Source organism: Phaethon aethereus (genome assembly GCF_964289735.1).
Source record: "Phaethon aethereus genome assembly, chromosome: Z".
NCBI lineage: Eukaryota > Metazoa > Chordata > Aves > Phaethontiformes > Phaethontidae > Phaethon > Phaethon aethereus.
The window spans coordinates 21,663,362-21,679,317 of NC_138577.1; the positions used below are offsets into that span (position 1 = coordinate 21,663,362).

General features: G+C 39.0%; 1 protein-coding gene across 1 annotated transcript in view; it reads right to left on the minus strand.

Moving 5' to 3' along the window:
* Positions 1 to 15,956, minus strand: part of ANKRD55 (ankyrin repeat domain 55) — a gene marked incomplete at its 3' end in the record, with an annotated part of 47,787 nt that overhangs the window by 16,249 nt on the left and 15,582 nt on the right. The window contains exons 5-7 of the mRNA XM_082012808.1: positions 15,669 to 15,729; positions 11,992 to 12,120; positions 79 to 263 (exon numbers count right to left, since the gene is read on the minus strand). Of these exons, the coding sequence (XP_081868934.1) occupies positions 79 to 263; positions 11,992 to 12,120; positions 15,669 to 15,729 (375 nt within the window). The remainder of the gene's footprint in view (positions 1 to 78; positions 264 to 11,991; positions 12,121 to 15,668; positions 15,730 to 15,956) is intronic.

A 15,956-nucleotide genomic window follows, 5' to 3' on the forward strand; every position in this document is an offset into this window, starting at 1 on the left:
GATTATAGAACAAACAGAGCTAGTCTCAGGTTAATAGAAAGGAAGCAGCAATTTCAGTTTCAGAGTTTCCATGGTTACCTGTCATCCACATCAAGGGCCTGCAGGTTGCACTCTGGGACTTTAGCCAGCTCACTGATAATGTCACTGTAGCCTGCAGCAGCGGCAATGTGCATACATGTTTTGCCATTCTCATCATCGTAGTTAATTATTGATGGTCCCTGGTAGTGGTCCAGAATGATGGAGCACAGAATCCTGTTGCCACTCTGGGAGAAAGTTCAGAGAAGAAAACCGTTTTACAATGGACCTCACCCCAAACTGCATTTTCTCTGCTAAAGATGACTAAATACAGTAACGGTGTTTTGTTTTGTGTATACCAGACTCTCCCAAAAGCTTCCAATCTCCTGCAGGAATTGGGCTTGCTTTATGGTTTTCCTAGAACACTTGGAATCCTGGAAAAATAATAAATAATGTACTACTGCAAATATCTCCAAAAGTTACAGTGTATAAATTACTCAACAGCTTTCTCAGAAATAACTTTGTGTTTTTGCTGTTTTGCTAAGCCAGAGTCCAGAAAGATATAAGCCTATATTTCCTCATAGAAATTTAGGGTTGGAAGGGACCTTAAAAGACCAACCCACTTCTGTAAGCCTGTCCAAGTACATGTAGAAAAGCCATGTCAAATATTTGCTCAAGTGGTTCTTAAAAATTTTCTTAGCTAGTTTGCTCCAGTGCTTCAGTGTCTTAACAGAAATTTAACATTGTTCTCTAACCTGCAAATGAAACTGAACATTTTATGCCCTAACTTAGTGGAAATAAAGAAGAAGTATTTATGATTTTTTTATAACAACATAGAAACACAAGGCTGGAAAGATCTTTCTAGATCATCAAATTCAATCCCGGCAATCACTTGCAGCTATGTTACATCATCCCTTTCATAAACTTACTGTGTCCATTAAAAACAATTACTTTTTTTGTCCCCATTACTCCCAAAGGAAGGCAGCTCAAGAACTTGTTTGCTTTAATGATATATCTGTAATCTCTATTCATACTCATGGCTGTTTTGAGTCCCTTTGTTTCTGTGCCAGCATTATTATTTAGGTTAAATACTTCTTTCCTCTAACTGGTATTTGTTCTTCAGATATATTTGTATACAATCATCATATCCCTTCTGAGCTGTTCTCCTGCCGCTTTAATCAATCAAGGTCTTTTAAGTTTTCCTTGTAAAATATGCTTTCTATTTCTCTCATCAACCCACTAACTCTTCTCCTTTTGTGTTTTAGTTGTGTATCCTTGGAGAGGGGTGATTAAAATTGTACCTAGTCATACACAGACATTTTTGCCCGGTCTTTGTACAGGACAGTAGCTCTTCCCTATCTGTGTTAGAAATACCTCTTCTGGTATGTCACAGAACAACATTTGCCTTGTTCACAGCTGTGTCCCATTAGAAGCTCCTAGTCATTTTGGAATAACCCTTTACACCTCAGTACTTCTCTTCCATAGTCATTTCCAAACATAGAGTTTATAGTTTCTTGGAGGACCTTCTGTTATTAGCACCCAAGTGCATGACTTTTATCCTATTCAATTCTCTCCCATTTATATTGTTCTAGACTTGAAGGTAATCCAGCTTCTCCTGTATGAGATCCCCATTCTTTTCTGTTAATGTCTTCCAGTTTTTTGTTGTTGGCAGGTTTCATCAGAAAGCCCCTGTATTTTGTGCCAAGTTATCAGGAAAATATTAAGCAAGATTGATTTCAAGCCTTATCCTTGAAGGTAATTTCCTTTCAGCTTCTATTCAATATTTAATTATTACTCTTCACTTCTTGATTTTGAGATACAACTTCTTTTGCTTCTCCATACTTTTGCCTATTATTTTGTAAGATGTCTACTTATTCTAAAGATATCTTTTAAGGATGGATAATCATCTGTTGTATCTCAAGCCTCTTCTACACATTTTCCTTCTCTGCTCTTGGCATACAGATTCCTGCTACATTTTGCATGACTGACAGGATACATTCCAGGTCCCTGGAACCTGCTGGTCCCAGAGCTTCTCAGTCCAGCTGGGAATTCCCTTGATTTACCAAAATGTGTCCCTCTGAACTTTTTATGTTCTTTGTTTACTCACCTGTTTAATTTAGAGTCTACTCATGATCATGACATCCAAGTTTATTTTCTATGACAAGGCATTTTATAATGTCCCTGTTAACCACGTTAAAATCATTATTAATTCATAGTTGTCTGAATACCTCATGAAGAAAGAGTGTTGATCTTCATGTTCAGGAATACCGAGGTCCTGTGAATAATTGTTTTTATTCTCCAGTCCCTGTGCCAAATGAGAATGCCCTCAACTCTAGCATAATTCTCAGTTACATTTTTTTGGTCACTAGCATCAGAGAAATCTCTCATCACATTCAGGGCTAACTGAATCTAGAAGGCTATTATATACTTCTAGTACTACCACAATAAGCATCTATGTATTACCATCCTTCTCCAAGTCAGTTTTGATACATAAAAATTATTAACATGCAGAATCTTATTATTTCTGTATTAATGTTCTAGTGACACTACTATTCCTCTAATTTTATACTGTCTTGCTAAGTCCAGATTTCACATCCTGCACCTACAGTTTCAGTCCCTCAATGTTCTTGCACAACTCTTAGCATTTGCGTAACAAATTTCCCACTGTTCTTACTGTCATTTTATACATTAACAGATTGTTCTGTCTCCCACCAGTCTTCCATTTTCTAGACTAAACAAACCATTTCAACCTCTCTTCATGGGTCAAGTTTTTCAACCCACTTATCATACTTGGTACTTGCTTTTGGCCTCTTTCCAATTTGTCTACAGCTTTCTTCAGCCATGGCACCCCAAATGACATAATTATCCAGCTGAGGCTTCTCTCCTGACTTTGAAAATAACATTGCCAGTTCCTGTAGCCCACATGTATCACTTCTGTTACTATGTCCCAGAATGATGTTTGTTTATATCAACACTATAATTTAAACTCCTACTCACTTTGTAATCCACTAGTCTACTAGTCCACTACTCTTCGTTTTGCGCAAACAGGTTTAATTTTTCACAGTTCTGTATGCAGGGCTATTTTATTAATTTTAGTTCATTCCTACAATTTATGAAAACAATTTTGAATTTCATTGTGACCCATGAAGTGCTTGGTATCCCTCTAATTTTTTTCTAGCTGTGGGTTACATACATGTTCTGTATTTCATCATTTCGCTATGGAACATAAAAAACATTCTTATGATAAATCCCTGGTTGGACTGTCTGTGAGATGTCCACCTACAAAGATTATCTGAACTGTCCTGAATGTGGCTGTTAGAGAATATATGATGTGTGAATAAGTCCCCGGGCTGATATTGATTATATTACTCCTTATTCTTCCCCACTGAGACATCCTGCCTTTGGACTGAATTCTGGGTCCATTTTAGCAGGTTGTGCTTATAAAAATTGTGCTATTGACATAATTCAATGTGATTAAAATTGCATGTAATGGTCAAACTAGAAAGGGAATTGGACTTTTTATGATCACTCTATTCACCACCTGCTTAGTAAGCTTTCTGTGCCATGTGATGAACTTTATCTTGTTGGCACTTTTACAGTATTCCTGTGTTTTACTACATGGTATTAAACTGATTAATTGACATTCAAACATATGATATCCAATAGCTTCTTATCTGAGGAAGCAATAATTACTTTGAAGATGGCTATGAAATTTCTGTCCCATTTTAAAAATTCAATCAAATTGTTAATGACATTTTCTAAATAATTAAAGGATATTTCCAATATTTCGAACCGTCTGCTGAAAGAGATGTCTGGCCAGTTGCTCTGTGGATTTCCATCTCTCTCTTCTTAGGAATGCCTTCTTATCTTTACATTCATCTTGGCTTTTTAAAGTTGCACAAAAAATTCTCCTAAAATTCTTACACTGCCCTTATTCTTAGATTGATAGCTTTGAGCTGAGGTCACAAAGAATGTAGTCTTCCTGTGGTAAATTTACTATGAACCACAGTACTATTGTTAGACCAGGATGTTCAGTGGTGAATTTACCATAGGAAAATTACATGGTTTTGTAACCTTAACTGTACGTATCCCTGCATTTCGTCTTCCGTTTTTGTATTCACATTCTTTTCAGCAATGTTCTCAGAGATTATTATTAGTTATTTTTGCTGTGTTTCTACATAATCCTGCAGGGCTCCCCCCACAGTTTTCTTTACACTTTTGTCCCATCTCACGTCCCATCTTTACCTGCTTCCACCCATTATTCATCCTCCTCAGTGAACTTTTCTTTCTTAGATCACTCATCTAAATTAAACTTACTTCATGAAGAAGAAATACCCTAAAGCTTCCCCCTTGCAAGGGAAACTCTTGCTGTGCTTTATGTAAGTTTTTTGCCTGAGATTTGTGTCATCTCCAGGCAGTGGCAAACAACAAATTCACTAACAGGGTTGTTAGCTCTTACTTTCACTGGATTACAATTCCATTTTCTTTAGATTGGGTAAGAAAAAGCCCAACTTCTGATAGTTGCATCTCTCAGTGCTTTCAAAATAAGAAAATAATTCTTCAGGAAGTATCCACCGAATCAAGTACCATGAGGAGAATCCTGCCAGTTTGGGACACTCAATTTATCCTCATTGTTACTATCAATCACCGTTGTTTTTATACTTCAGCCTTTTTTATATCCAACTGATATGTAGAACAATAATTTTACTTGGGAAGTTTATTGTCACCATATTCTGCCACAACATTGCGTTTTATTCTGCCAGGTCTTCAGTCATACATAGTACAATGTTTTCCTTGTTCACTGCACTGCATAGAGGGTTCATTTTTTCCCCTCATCAGAATACTGTAGTGAACTAGATATTTTGATGCCAAAGAGAAGAATCATGTGAAGGGAGTCTGCTAAGCTGGCTTGTGGCTACCAGTAATGTAGAGGTGGGACGGGGAGAGAGACAAGCTATGGACCACTTAACTGTTTTCAGAAAACCCTGACAAAGTATTTTTCTTCCAAGTGAATGCCTCTGGAGATTATGTGGTTAGGTTGTATTAGTTCTCCTATATTTTCTGTCTCTGTATTAGTGTGCAGTTTAAAGCCTGTATCTATAGCCAGCTTTGCTGGATGGAAATTCCCCACTAGCAGCTCTTGATGTTGCTTCTTATCATTAACCTTGCACTTTAGGGCTGTCTGTGTTTCCTCCTTTACATTCCCTCTTCTTTCAATTCCACACCTGTGAATCCAAAGCTTTGTCTTTCTCTTTGATGTCCTTCTGCTCTGACCCTGAATGGCTTGACATTTTAACCATTATTTCATTCCTTTCTGCAGCAACAAGCAAATACTATTCCCATGGCACTACTCTGGAAGGTAACTTACTTTTCTAAAGAAGCATCATAAACTACTATAGACTAAATAAAATTTGTTTCAGTACTTCTGGCTTCCTCCTGGAAACCATCTTTGTACACCGTTGCGTGCTGTTTGAATTTTATGAACCAGAGTGCTGGCTGGTCTCTCAACCCTTTTATGTTTTCTCTTATCCTTCCCAAACAGACACACATAGCATATTTTAATATGAAATTGACTGTAGCACCAACAGGGCCATTAAAAAAGCAAAGATTTTTTTTTCCTTTGCTGAAATAAGGAAATGAGCCATTTCAAGCATTTGTGGAGCAACCCATAGCAAAATTTGAACAAATAACTTGTCTGTGGATGTTTTTCCTTTTTAACTCCGATTGAGGTTATTACATTGGTAAATACATCTTTCTTTTCAAGGCACCTTTTTTTTCCCTTTTTGATTCTGATATTCAGCATTTACTGAAAGCAAAAACCATTCTACAGACTTTTCTCACATGGCTCTGTTGGTTGGGGCTTGAAAAGTCTTGATCTTTGACTTAAGGCTTTACTGGCAGAAGCCCGGCATTCAGTTTCATCTATACTGGCAAAACCAAACTGTTCCTTCAGTACAATATTTTCCCTTATGGGATTCATTTCACTGGAGTGCAGTTTTCCTCATGTTCATGTTCAGAGCACTGTGGCAGTTTATTAGCTTATTATGTCATTACCTTTACTGTAACACAAGTTCATTTCATCCTAGAATCAGAGCAAGACAAACATAATGTTGCATTAACAGTGAGGATATATCTGTTTCGAATCAGATATTAAGGCTCTATCAGAACAACACATCCCAGTCTGATTGTAGATGCAGTGTCTGCCATTTTAAACATGGAGAATGCCAAACTCAAGAGCAGAGACATAATGTGTTTCCTTCTAGTCTGCAGCAAACATAGTGCAATGAGAAACATCAATAAAGCTGGCAGCTTGTGTTGCTGAAGAGTTTTGCACACATGGGAGCTTTCTCCCATTGTTAAGGACTTCCAGCATCCCCTCTCTGTACCCAGACTAGTGAAAGCTGAGGAATGGAAGCATGTTCACTCTACCTCCACTGCTGCCATGCCCTGTGTGCCAGATGGCTGTGTTGGCAGTGGAGAACCAGTGCAAAAATTCAGAGCACCGTGTCGTTTCTCTGCCCTCGGGGGACAAGGACAACTGGGCCCCATGCTGAAGAAAGGAACAATTTGTAATACCATCTTCAGCTTTCCTCCTGCCAGGGAAGCTTTGCCAGAAGTTGCCTGGATGCAGCCCAGGCACTTCACAGGGTGTGTTTCTGATGTCAAACCAATATAAATTAACAACAACTCTACTGACGCCACTGTAGTTACATTGGTGAGACTCAGCCAGCTCAGAGAGAAGCTCATTTGTCTTCTTCTAACCCTAGTACTTCAGCCTCAGACACCCACTGAGACAGTGTCTCTTGCAGACTCAGAGCGACACAGCTTGGCTTGACCTTGTGGTACTCTTGGAAAGAGGACGTGTTGTTGTTGTTGTACAGGATACTTTGTCCTGTGGTCCTCAGAGCACTGCTGCCTCTGATACAACTAGGGGACATGGGGTTTTTAAAATATTTATCCTCTCAGCAGCCTTAGTAGGTGCTGGAAAAAGCTACTGAATGACAAAGGCAGTCATGGAGGCATACTTCAACGTCTATCGTATGTCCTGCCTCTCTTACCCTCTCTTTGCTCAAATGAAAAATTGCATGAAATACTGACCAAGTCTCTCCGAGACTTTGTTTTCACTTGGAGTCTTCTATAAAAAGTGTGTACGGTTTACTGTGTAAATGACTATAGCTATGACTAAAATTACTTGGCAGCTTTCCCCTGCTAGTACATTGTTGTGAGGACTGATTTCCCTGCATCAGCTGTTTATGTGTTTTGAAAAAAAGGTCATCTTTTATTCCACAGTAGAATAAGGATTTATTTCTTAATGCTGTCATAGAAATGGAAACATTTGTCTTGCAGTGTCTTTTGTTAGGCATTGGAGATCAGGACATTTATAGATATGCAAAAGTTGTGGTGTATGTGCATTACTCATGTTCTGGCATCCACTTGCAGAGTTACATGTAGACTGTGTGCTGGGAAGAGGTCTGGCAATTATTGTGTACTTACCTACAGGTTTTGCCCAAGACAAATTCCTGCTAAGGTAAGTGGAAGTTCTGCAATTGATTTCCTTGGAAATTTGATTGGCATGAATAATTATGCTGTCAACAGCATCTTCATACTTGAAGGACTTACTGTTTAACAGTCAATTATTTCAGGCAAAGGCAGTTTTTCTGATGATCTGGTTATACTGATGAGCTTGTATATTAATACTCCTGTACCATGTACAAGTCACAAAAGGGGCTTTGGCTTATGAATTGTCATAAAGGAAAGTGGAGAAATAGGTTACAGCTATATAAAAAACTAAGTAGCACTAGGCAACATCCCTGCGCATCAGAACTCTGTTGTCTGCACCAGAAATTTTTTAAAATCCTCTCTGGTATGGTTTTGGCTTGGGTCAGTTAACACTTTCTCCACCAGTTCCTGGACATAGTTCAGGAGCTAGCATGGGCAGCAGAGCATTCCCAGTAAGTGATCTGCATACCACCATCCCGTTTTAGAGAATAAGAGAGTTTAGCAGTAGGGACACAGGCTGTCCTGTGGTAGTTGGCCTCGGTGCCAGATCCAAGGTTCATGCACATTTAATTTGGTATTGAACATATTGTCACAAAAGTTTAGGGCACTTTTTGGAAAAAGCTTCTGATGGTATTGAGCAAATTTATTTCTTACTCAAAACAATTTGCAAATTCTCTTCCTCCTTGTTTTGCTACTTGACAGCTCACTCTGTAGAGCCCTGCTGCTGTGCAGTGTTCCAGCCTCCATGAGCAATAGCTGTACCTTTGCTGGAATGACAATATTTACACAAGAATGGGATTTCTTAAGGATATGCTTAAAAAATGCAAATTGAATCTGTTTTTAATTTGTTTGCTAGCAGTCAAAATCGTCTTTAAAGCTTAGTGACATAAAAAATCACTACTGTCCCTTTCTAGCTACCTCTAGAAAACTATGTGAAACAAGGAGAAAACAAGTACAATTTTGCAGTGAAAGAAATCTTCCTGAAACCCACCAGACTGTGAACCAGCGAACGCACCTTTTCTGGCCTAATCCAACAACAAATACGTCTGTCATGGAGAAACACCCACTAAATTTTAAGAAGTCTTTGGAAGTCTCTCTGAATTCTTCCACCATAGGCAGCCCACAGGAAAAAAAATGGGCTGTGGGCAGAGGGAAGAAGCGCAGTGGTCCCTCAGGACAGCCCTGGGCCCTGAGCCACCACTGCCTTCCCTGGCCCCTTCCTCTGCCCTGGCTGACTGGCCAGCTGTGTCCTCGAGATGCCCTGCAGCAACAGAGATTCATTCCTAGAGATGCTGAAATTTAAGTGTGCTCTCACCTTCCAAGTAATTACAGAGATGCTGCCATGCTTGCTCAGCCAAACACAAATGAATAATTGCCTATGCTTTGCTTTTACAGTGTGTTTTACAGGAGGAATGAAATAATTGTATTGTTGCTATGGAGCAAATATGCAGGTTCATAATTTTTTAAAACTTTGCACTCTGAATCAACCTATAAAAAATCATAAGCGCAGTTCCACATCGCAGAATATTATTTTTAATAGCTTCTTTTTAGTTGCTTTCTTTTTATCCCTAGAAGTTTGCATTTCTTAATTTTATAAGAAATCTTTGTTTGATTTTTTGTTTATTCTTTAAATGAAAGCTGATATTTTTACATAATCATATGACTTTGGGAGCCAGAGTTTTAAGAAAGAGACAAAGAAACTTCTGGCAAAAATCATGGCAACTGGCAAGGCAATACAGGAAGATTCCAAATCTTCCTAGGCTATTTCCCAGATACTACTAATACTATTGTGATACAGTAGTATGTAGTATGATAGTGTATACGGTATAGTATATACTATATCTTACTAGGATTTCAGTGACACCATTATCTAGAACTGTTAGAATGGCTTTACACTTTGTTCCAGCATCATTTAGCAGTTTTTTGTTACAAAGGTGCGTTTCCTTTTCATTACAGCACTTATTGCTGGCTGCAATGAAAGGAGAGAAATACCTCCTGAGACACTTCTAATACAGCCCTATCTGCACCAGCTCTTAAAAATACTGCACGTGCAAAAAATGTGACATGAGATATTCTCACTTCAAACCAGAATGATCTGCGTTTTTGATGCTGATGTAACATATTCACACTGAAGGCAGGAACTTGAGTGGCAGGAGGTTTGAGCTTTTCAGTAGGGCAGACCTTCGTGTGGGTCTATCTAGTTACAGGTCCAGGACTCCACAGCCACTGTTTGTCTGGTGGGAGACCAAGCACCAAACATGCAGATGTGAGACCAAGCACCAAATATGCAGTCTTTTAAACAGCCAGAGTGGAACAATTATTTCATATGCAACATGCCTGAGACTTTGGTTTCAAATGGCGGGCAATGGATTTTACGTGGTCCTGCTCTGTGTTTCAGCCTAGTGCACAAACTACCTCTTTCCTGCAACTTCTGAAACAAGTTTCTGTACAGTGCCTGGTCTTGCCCTTGCTGCATTTTTTTAGAATGGAATTAAACACAGGGCCCTATTCAGCCAAAAACAACCCCTGCAGCTGGTACTGCTTGAGCTCTGTGACTCTCTTGTGCTCTTAATATATTAATACAATTCTTAAAGGAAAAATATCCCTTTTCCAGCAGCCACAGAGGAGGCTATTAGACATAATGATAATCCCACACAGCAGAGCTGTTGTTCTGTGCTCTGTCATAGCAGAGAAGGTCATGCCTGTCCACAGTATCTATTTCTTCTTGGCCTGGTAGGACAGCAGAGAGCACTGGCTGAAAGTCTTTTTTCTTTGCCAAGCTTGAGTAAGAGAAATGCTAACAGGTCTGTTCCATGCTCTGGTATTTCAACTACCCCTTCTGGATTTCGAGTATGGAGAAGTATGTGGATGGAAGAAGCAATTTATAAAGCTTCATAGCAGGAATCTCTTGAGAAGAAAAAGAGGGTGGTCATCCTGCACATGTTTCCTCTGATTTCTGGGAGCAGCTTAAAGGAGAAAGAAGAGGGATTTGTGATTTGCCTCCACATAGGGCCAAGTGGGTTTGTGCAGTTTTAATTTCCCCCTTTCTCAAGAGTTATTCTGCATGTTTGCGAGAGAAATGTGGAGGTGGGAGCTAATGGTGGAATTAAATAATAGAATTTACAAAACAAAGTTTCAGGGAAAGCTTAAGGTATGAGGGGAACTCTGGGGGTCCTGATATTAAGGGGATGATTCCCTTTTGTCTTTCTGTTCAAGAGACAGCTTGTTCCCGGAGCGATGATCTAGACCACTGGAGGACCTTGCATGAGTTTCAGAGATTTCCCGCTGGAAGCAGCCTGCATTGGAGCAAGCCTAGTAAAAATGCATTACAGGTTTTCAAGCAGATACCCTTAGTCTCTTAAGGCAAAATAGGAAGGAATGTGGCCCATTTTCAGACTGATTAGGATTAAAGAAGAACAAAACTTATTTTCAAATAATACCAGTTGCAGAGACCAAAATATACCTCTACTTCAGAAAAAAAAAAGTTGAGCCTATTGTACATGAACCATCTGTGGGAGGCTGTGGTTGAAGGAAACATTATTTGTTCTACATGTCCTTACTCATTTACAAATATAGTATGTGGCAGTTCAGAGCTTTTAAATTTCCTTATTGGCACATTTTTTAAGATGAGTGAACTTAGACCAAAAGGTGAGGATGCAAATATTTAGTCATTGTAGGAAAATATTACTGGATTTTCATGCAAGTTCTATTTCTGCTTATCTGGTGTGCAGGTGTTTTGAACATTGATACCGGAACTTGCTATGGCAAGGGAGCAAGTAAAAACATATTTATATAATTTCATCTGGGAAGTTTTCTGCAGTAAAGTTTAGGCATAACTTAGTAAATTACACTATATTTTAGACCACTTACTACCAGTTGCACAATACAGTGTTTAATGCCACGTTAAACCTGTGTGTTTTTCTTCTTTAATGATGACCTGAGTAATTTTTAGAAATCTGACAATTTTTTTGCATAGGAGATAGGAACATACAGCTCAACAGGAAAAGTGTTTGGCTCCTTGTCTTCCTAAGTCTCCAGAGAAGTAGCGTCTCAACCCTTCAGTTAATTATTCTGCAACTATAGCTGTTTAAACATGTTTTAACTTGTGTTGACATTATTTTATTCCCAAAGGTCTTTGGCAAGACTATTTAAGCTGCTGATTCCTGCAACCCTGATTTAGTGAAAAAATTTAAGCATGAGTTCAATGTGAAGCGTACATATAGTCCCAGTGAGATAAATGGTAGCTTTGTTTATGGCAACAGCGCTGAGCCTGTGTTAAGTATGCTTTGCTCTCCAAAGAAGATGTTAGATCCTTGATCTGTGCCCACTGGAGAAAAGCTAGAGCTGTTAGTGGGCATTCCTAGCATCCGTCTTCCTCATTTCACAGCCAATATAATTGCTTTTGGAGTATTTAGGACACCACAATAGTCAGCTCAGCTCAAGCAACCGCCTGTTGAAACCGCAGCCGTGGCTCACCTGTACTGCCCAGTGCAGAGCTGTTTTGAAGTCTTTGTCCACCAGAGTGAGGTCTGCTCCCTTGTGCAGCAGAGTCTGGGTGTGCTGGGGCCTGTTGTGGAAAGCAGCCCAGTGGAGTGAAGTCATTCCCTGAAAGCCACAAACCCGGAGAGCAAATAATTGTCACTCACAGGAGCATCCTTCAAGTCTCTCTAGATAAGCCAGGCAGTTTAGAAACCATTGGGGACTGACAGGCTCTTCCCTCTCCCTCTTGTTTTGGAATAATTAGTAACAGCTTCTGAATTAGTGGAGTCATAAAAGGGAACCAAGCAATTAGCTTTTCGGAGTTATTACAGAAAATGGATGCAAATATGAAAGCTTCTTTCCTATGTGACTATAGCTTGTTATAAATAATGTGTGGTCAGGACCATGATGGCTGGGGGATGGTTCCTCACTGCTCAGTTTGGATCCTGTGAGAAAAGCCTGTTTCAGACTGGTGCTTTGACATGACACAATGTGATATTTATTTTAGGTCTTAACTTTGATCCAAAATAAATATTATAACCTAATAGTCTAGCTGGCACTAATCAGCAAGCTAAGGAACTGGCCCAGTGATGTTAACAAAAAAGTCATAATATAAATATCTGCTATTTACTGTTTAGGGAGAAAACAAAGCAAATGGTAAGCTATTGACTTGCATTTTCATTGCATCTTAGCTGTATTCAGTCAGTCTTGGTAGATCAGGGAACACATGACCTGCATTTGTACCTTCGTCAGCTTTGTTATACACACCTATATTTTACTCTATATCCATATTATTAAAATTTTTCTGCATGAAATTACTCATTCAATGTTTTTCTTAAAAATTGCTAGCATTGTTCAAATGTGGTAACATTTTACTTTGGGCAGATGTTGTTTACTATCTCTTATCAGGGAAAATGCATTTCAAGGGTCTTGCCTGCTTTCCAAAATGATAAAAAGCAAAAAATGCAGAGCAGAAAAGATACAGATTGCCAACTGGCAACAACTCAGGTAAAATATAAGCTATAAAACATTGGTGCAGATGGCTTATTAGTGCAATAAATAGTGGAAGTTGTTAGCAGTGATTTTCTGACTAAAATCTTGAATGCCCTAACATTTATTTCTCTCACTCATCAGGTATCTTATACAGCTTTTCAAGTCCCCAGATGGCTTAAGTATAGAGCAGTTGAACAACAGTAGTTTGGGTTTTAGTTAGGGTTTGCAAAACTTAATCATGGGGGTTTTGGTTTTGTAAAACCAAAAATGAGGGTAAAATCCTGCTCTAACTGAAATTAATGGGAGCTCTGCCATTGACGTCAGTGGACAAAGGTTTTGACATGAGGGACTTAGCACTGTTGATGGGTGCTCAGTATCTGTGAATGCTGTGGACTGAGACTTCAGTGAAGTGATTTCTGGTTGGGAAATGGATCCTCACCCCTTGTCCTGGACAGCAGAAAAAATCACTGAAAAAGGAGAAGCTATAGTGTACCAGGCTAGCTTTCTGTCATCTACCCTGATCTGTTGATATGGACAAAAAATCCTGAAAAATCAACTTTCTCTCTGTTTCTACTGTGGTCACCAACAGAGTTAGCTGTAATGTAAGAGAGTGAGAACTGTTAGTAGGAATCAAAGATCTCTCTAGTACAGGGAAACAGTTCAGAGAGGTCAGTAGCACATGCTTAGGGAGAAAATATAAGAAACAAGACTTGATGATAGACAGTCACCTAACATTTGGTAATCAGGCTAAAGACTTCTTATGACAGCCAGACCTCCATAGTGTAATGATGCATTTTCTGAAAAAGTAATTATTTTAATTTTCTTTAAAACTGCTGCCTGATATTTTGTGTAGGTGTCCCCATAATTTTACATGTAAAAACCAGTTAATAATAAATCTCTTTTCATCTTCTCCATGCAATTTATGATGCCATGGACTTCTATTGTATCATCCATCTGACATAGTAGCCAAGCTGAAAGTCCTATTGTAGTTAGTTTGTTCTAGTTGTTAGCCTGACCGTGAAAGGAAGCTACTCTATAACCATCTTCGTAGTCCTTTTCTGTTCCTTTTCTTGTATATCCTTTTTCAGATTACTCTTGCAGCCTACATTCAAGATGTGGGTGTACCAAGGATTCAGACAAAGCATAATGCTGCTTCCTGTTTTGTTCTTTATTTCGTTTCTAATAATTTGTACATTCCACGTGTCCTTTCGGAACACCCAATTGAGCAAAGAGCATTGACCTGGCTGTAGCAGCAGCTCACACGTGTGGGCCTGCTGGAGCGGGCAATGATTGTCTAGCCTGCACCCATCTGATTTGTGCATGGTGATACCACCCTTGAGTGGCATCTGTAGATAGACTACTGTTTGTAAAAGAAAGCATGAGAGTGATATCAGAACTGACAAAGCTGAAGATTTAGCAGAATATAATATTAAAGGTGAGACAGCCAAACAATCGTGCATTTATAAAAAATAAGGAGCAATAAGGGACATAAAAGGAGAAAAAACAAGAAATGGTTGTGGGTAATACAGTGTGACACTTGTTTTGCCCAGAGTCAAGGCTTTTTCAGGGAACATCTCTTCACATTGTCATCTCACAGGCTTTGTAAGTAAACCCACAGAAAGCCACAGTTGTGGAAACTATGAAACCCCCAGATGTATTTCTTATTGTTTACGTGTTTGTGCATTCATTGGGGTGTTTTTCTCAAGTGTAAGAATGATGGGAAAACTGAAGTGTTTTAGTTATGCCAAGAGAAAAACTTGATTAGCTGCAATCATTTGTGAGGATCCACATTTTTCAGAAAACGTGAATATTCAGGGATTAATACTGACACTTGAACAAATGTCTTCTCAGTGCCAAATGACAGTAAGCTGGACTAAAAGTTCCAAACTGCACGTAGTGATGCATTACAACAAAACATTACAACTTGAAATTATGATCCACGGTTCCATGCAATTCATTAACAACATAATTCTACTCCAAAACAAAGCATACGTCTGGTTTAGGTTGTTAAGAGCAGGATCTGCAAACCATGCAGTGGATAAGGAAGGTTCATGGGAAGAGGGAAAATTAACAGCCCTGTGGTGCTTCTGGCACTGTGGAGAAGAGAAGAATCCTTGAGCAATTGTTAGAGTGAAGAGAAACATATGAAAAGACATCCAGAGTCTCTCTTGTATCTTGGCTTCTCTGTTTGGAGGAGAACACATCTGTGAAGTTAACACTCTCCTGTGTACACTATATATAAATATGCAGGGCACAATTCTTTAAGGATCAGAGGATAGCATAAAGTGTTGTAGCACCATGGCTGTTCTGTGTAATACTAGCTTTCCAATATTTTTCCTGAGAACAATACCTTAATGATGGGATGATTGGTAAATTAGAAGATTTAGTCCAATGTCTAACTTCAGAAGAGTCAAAAGCAATTCATGTCTTGGCAAGTGAGTTAAGAGACTGATTCAAGGTACCTCATAGCTGGCAGTATATGGAGAAGGTTTATTAGCCTAAAGGTGCATCCTAGGGAAAAATGAGATAATGCTTTGCAGAGTTCAGCAAAAGCACTATAGAAATTTTTGACTAGTGCATAGTGTCATATAAAATGGATAATATAGTGGACTCTCTCTGAACAGCGTGACTTGTATGCCCCCAGAGCCTGGGACTGTGACTTGTAGCACAAGCTCACTCACCTCATTGTCCTGATGATTAATTTCACTAAGATTTGACTGCTGCAGAAGCACGTTCAGAAGCCTGCAGAAGTAATGACAATAATCAGTGTACTGTACTCCTGACTAAACCTGAAAAAATGACATTTTTTGAGAAACAAAACATGTAATTTCAAGAAAAAATATGTATTAGTAATGGGCAGAGGTCAGAATTTTAGCTCTGGACTTTGTTGTACTAGAAAAGCAAATAGGACTTCATGGCTTACTGTAACAACAGAAGTTTAGTGCTGGGAATTAAAACAGATCCGCATG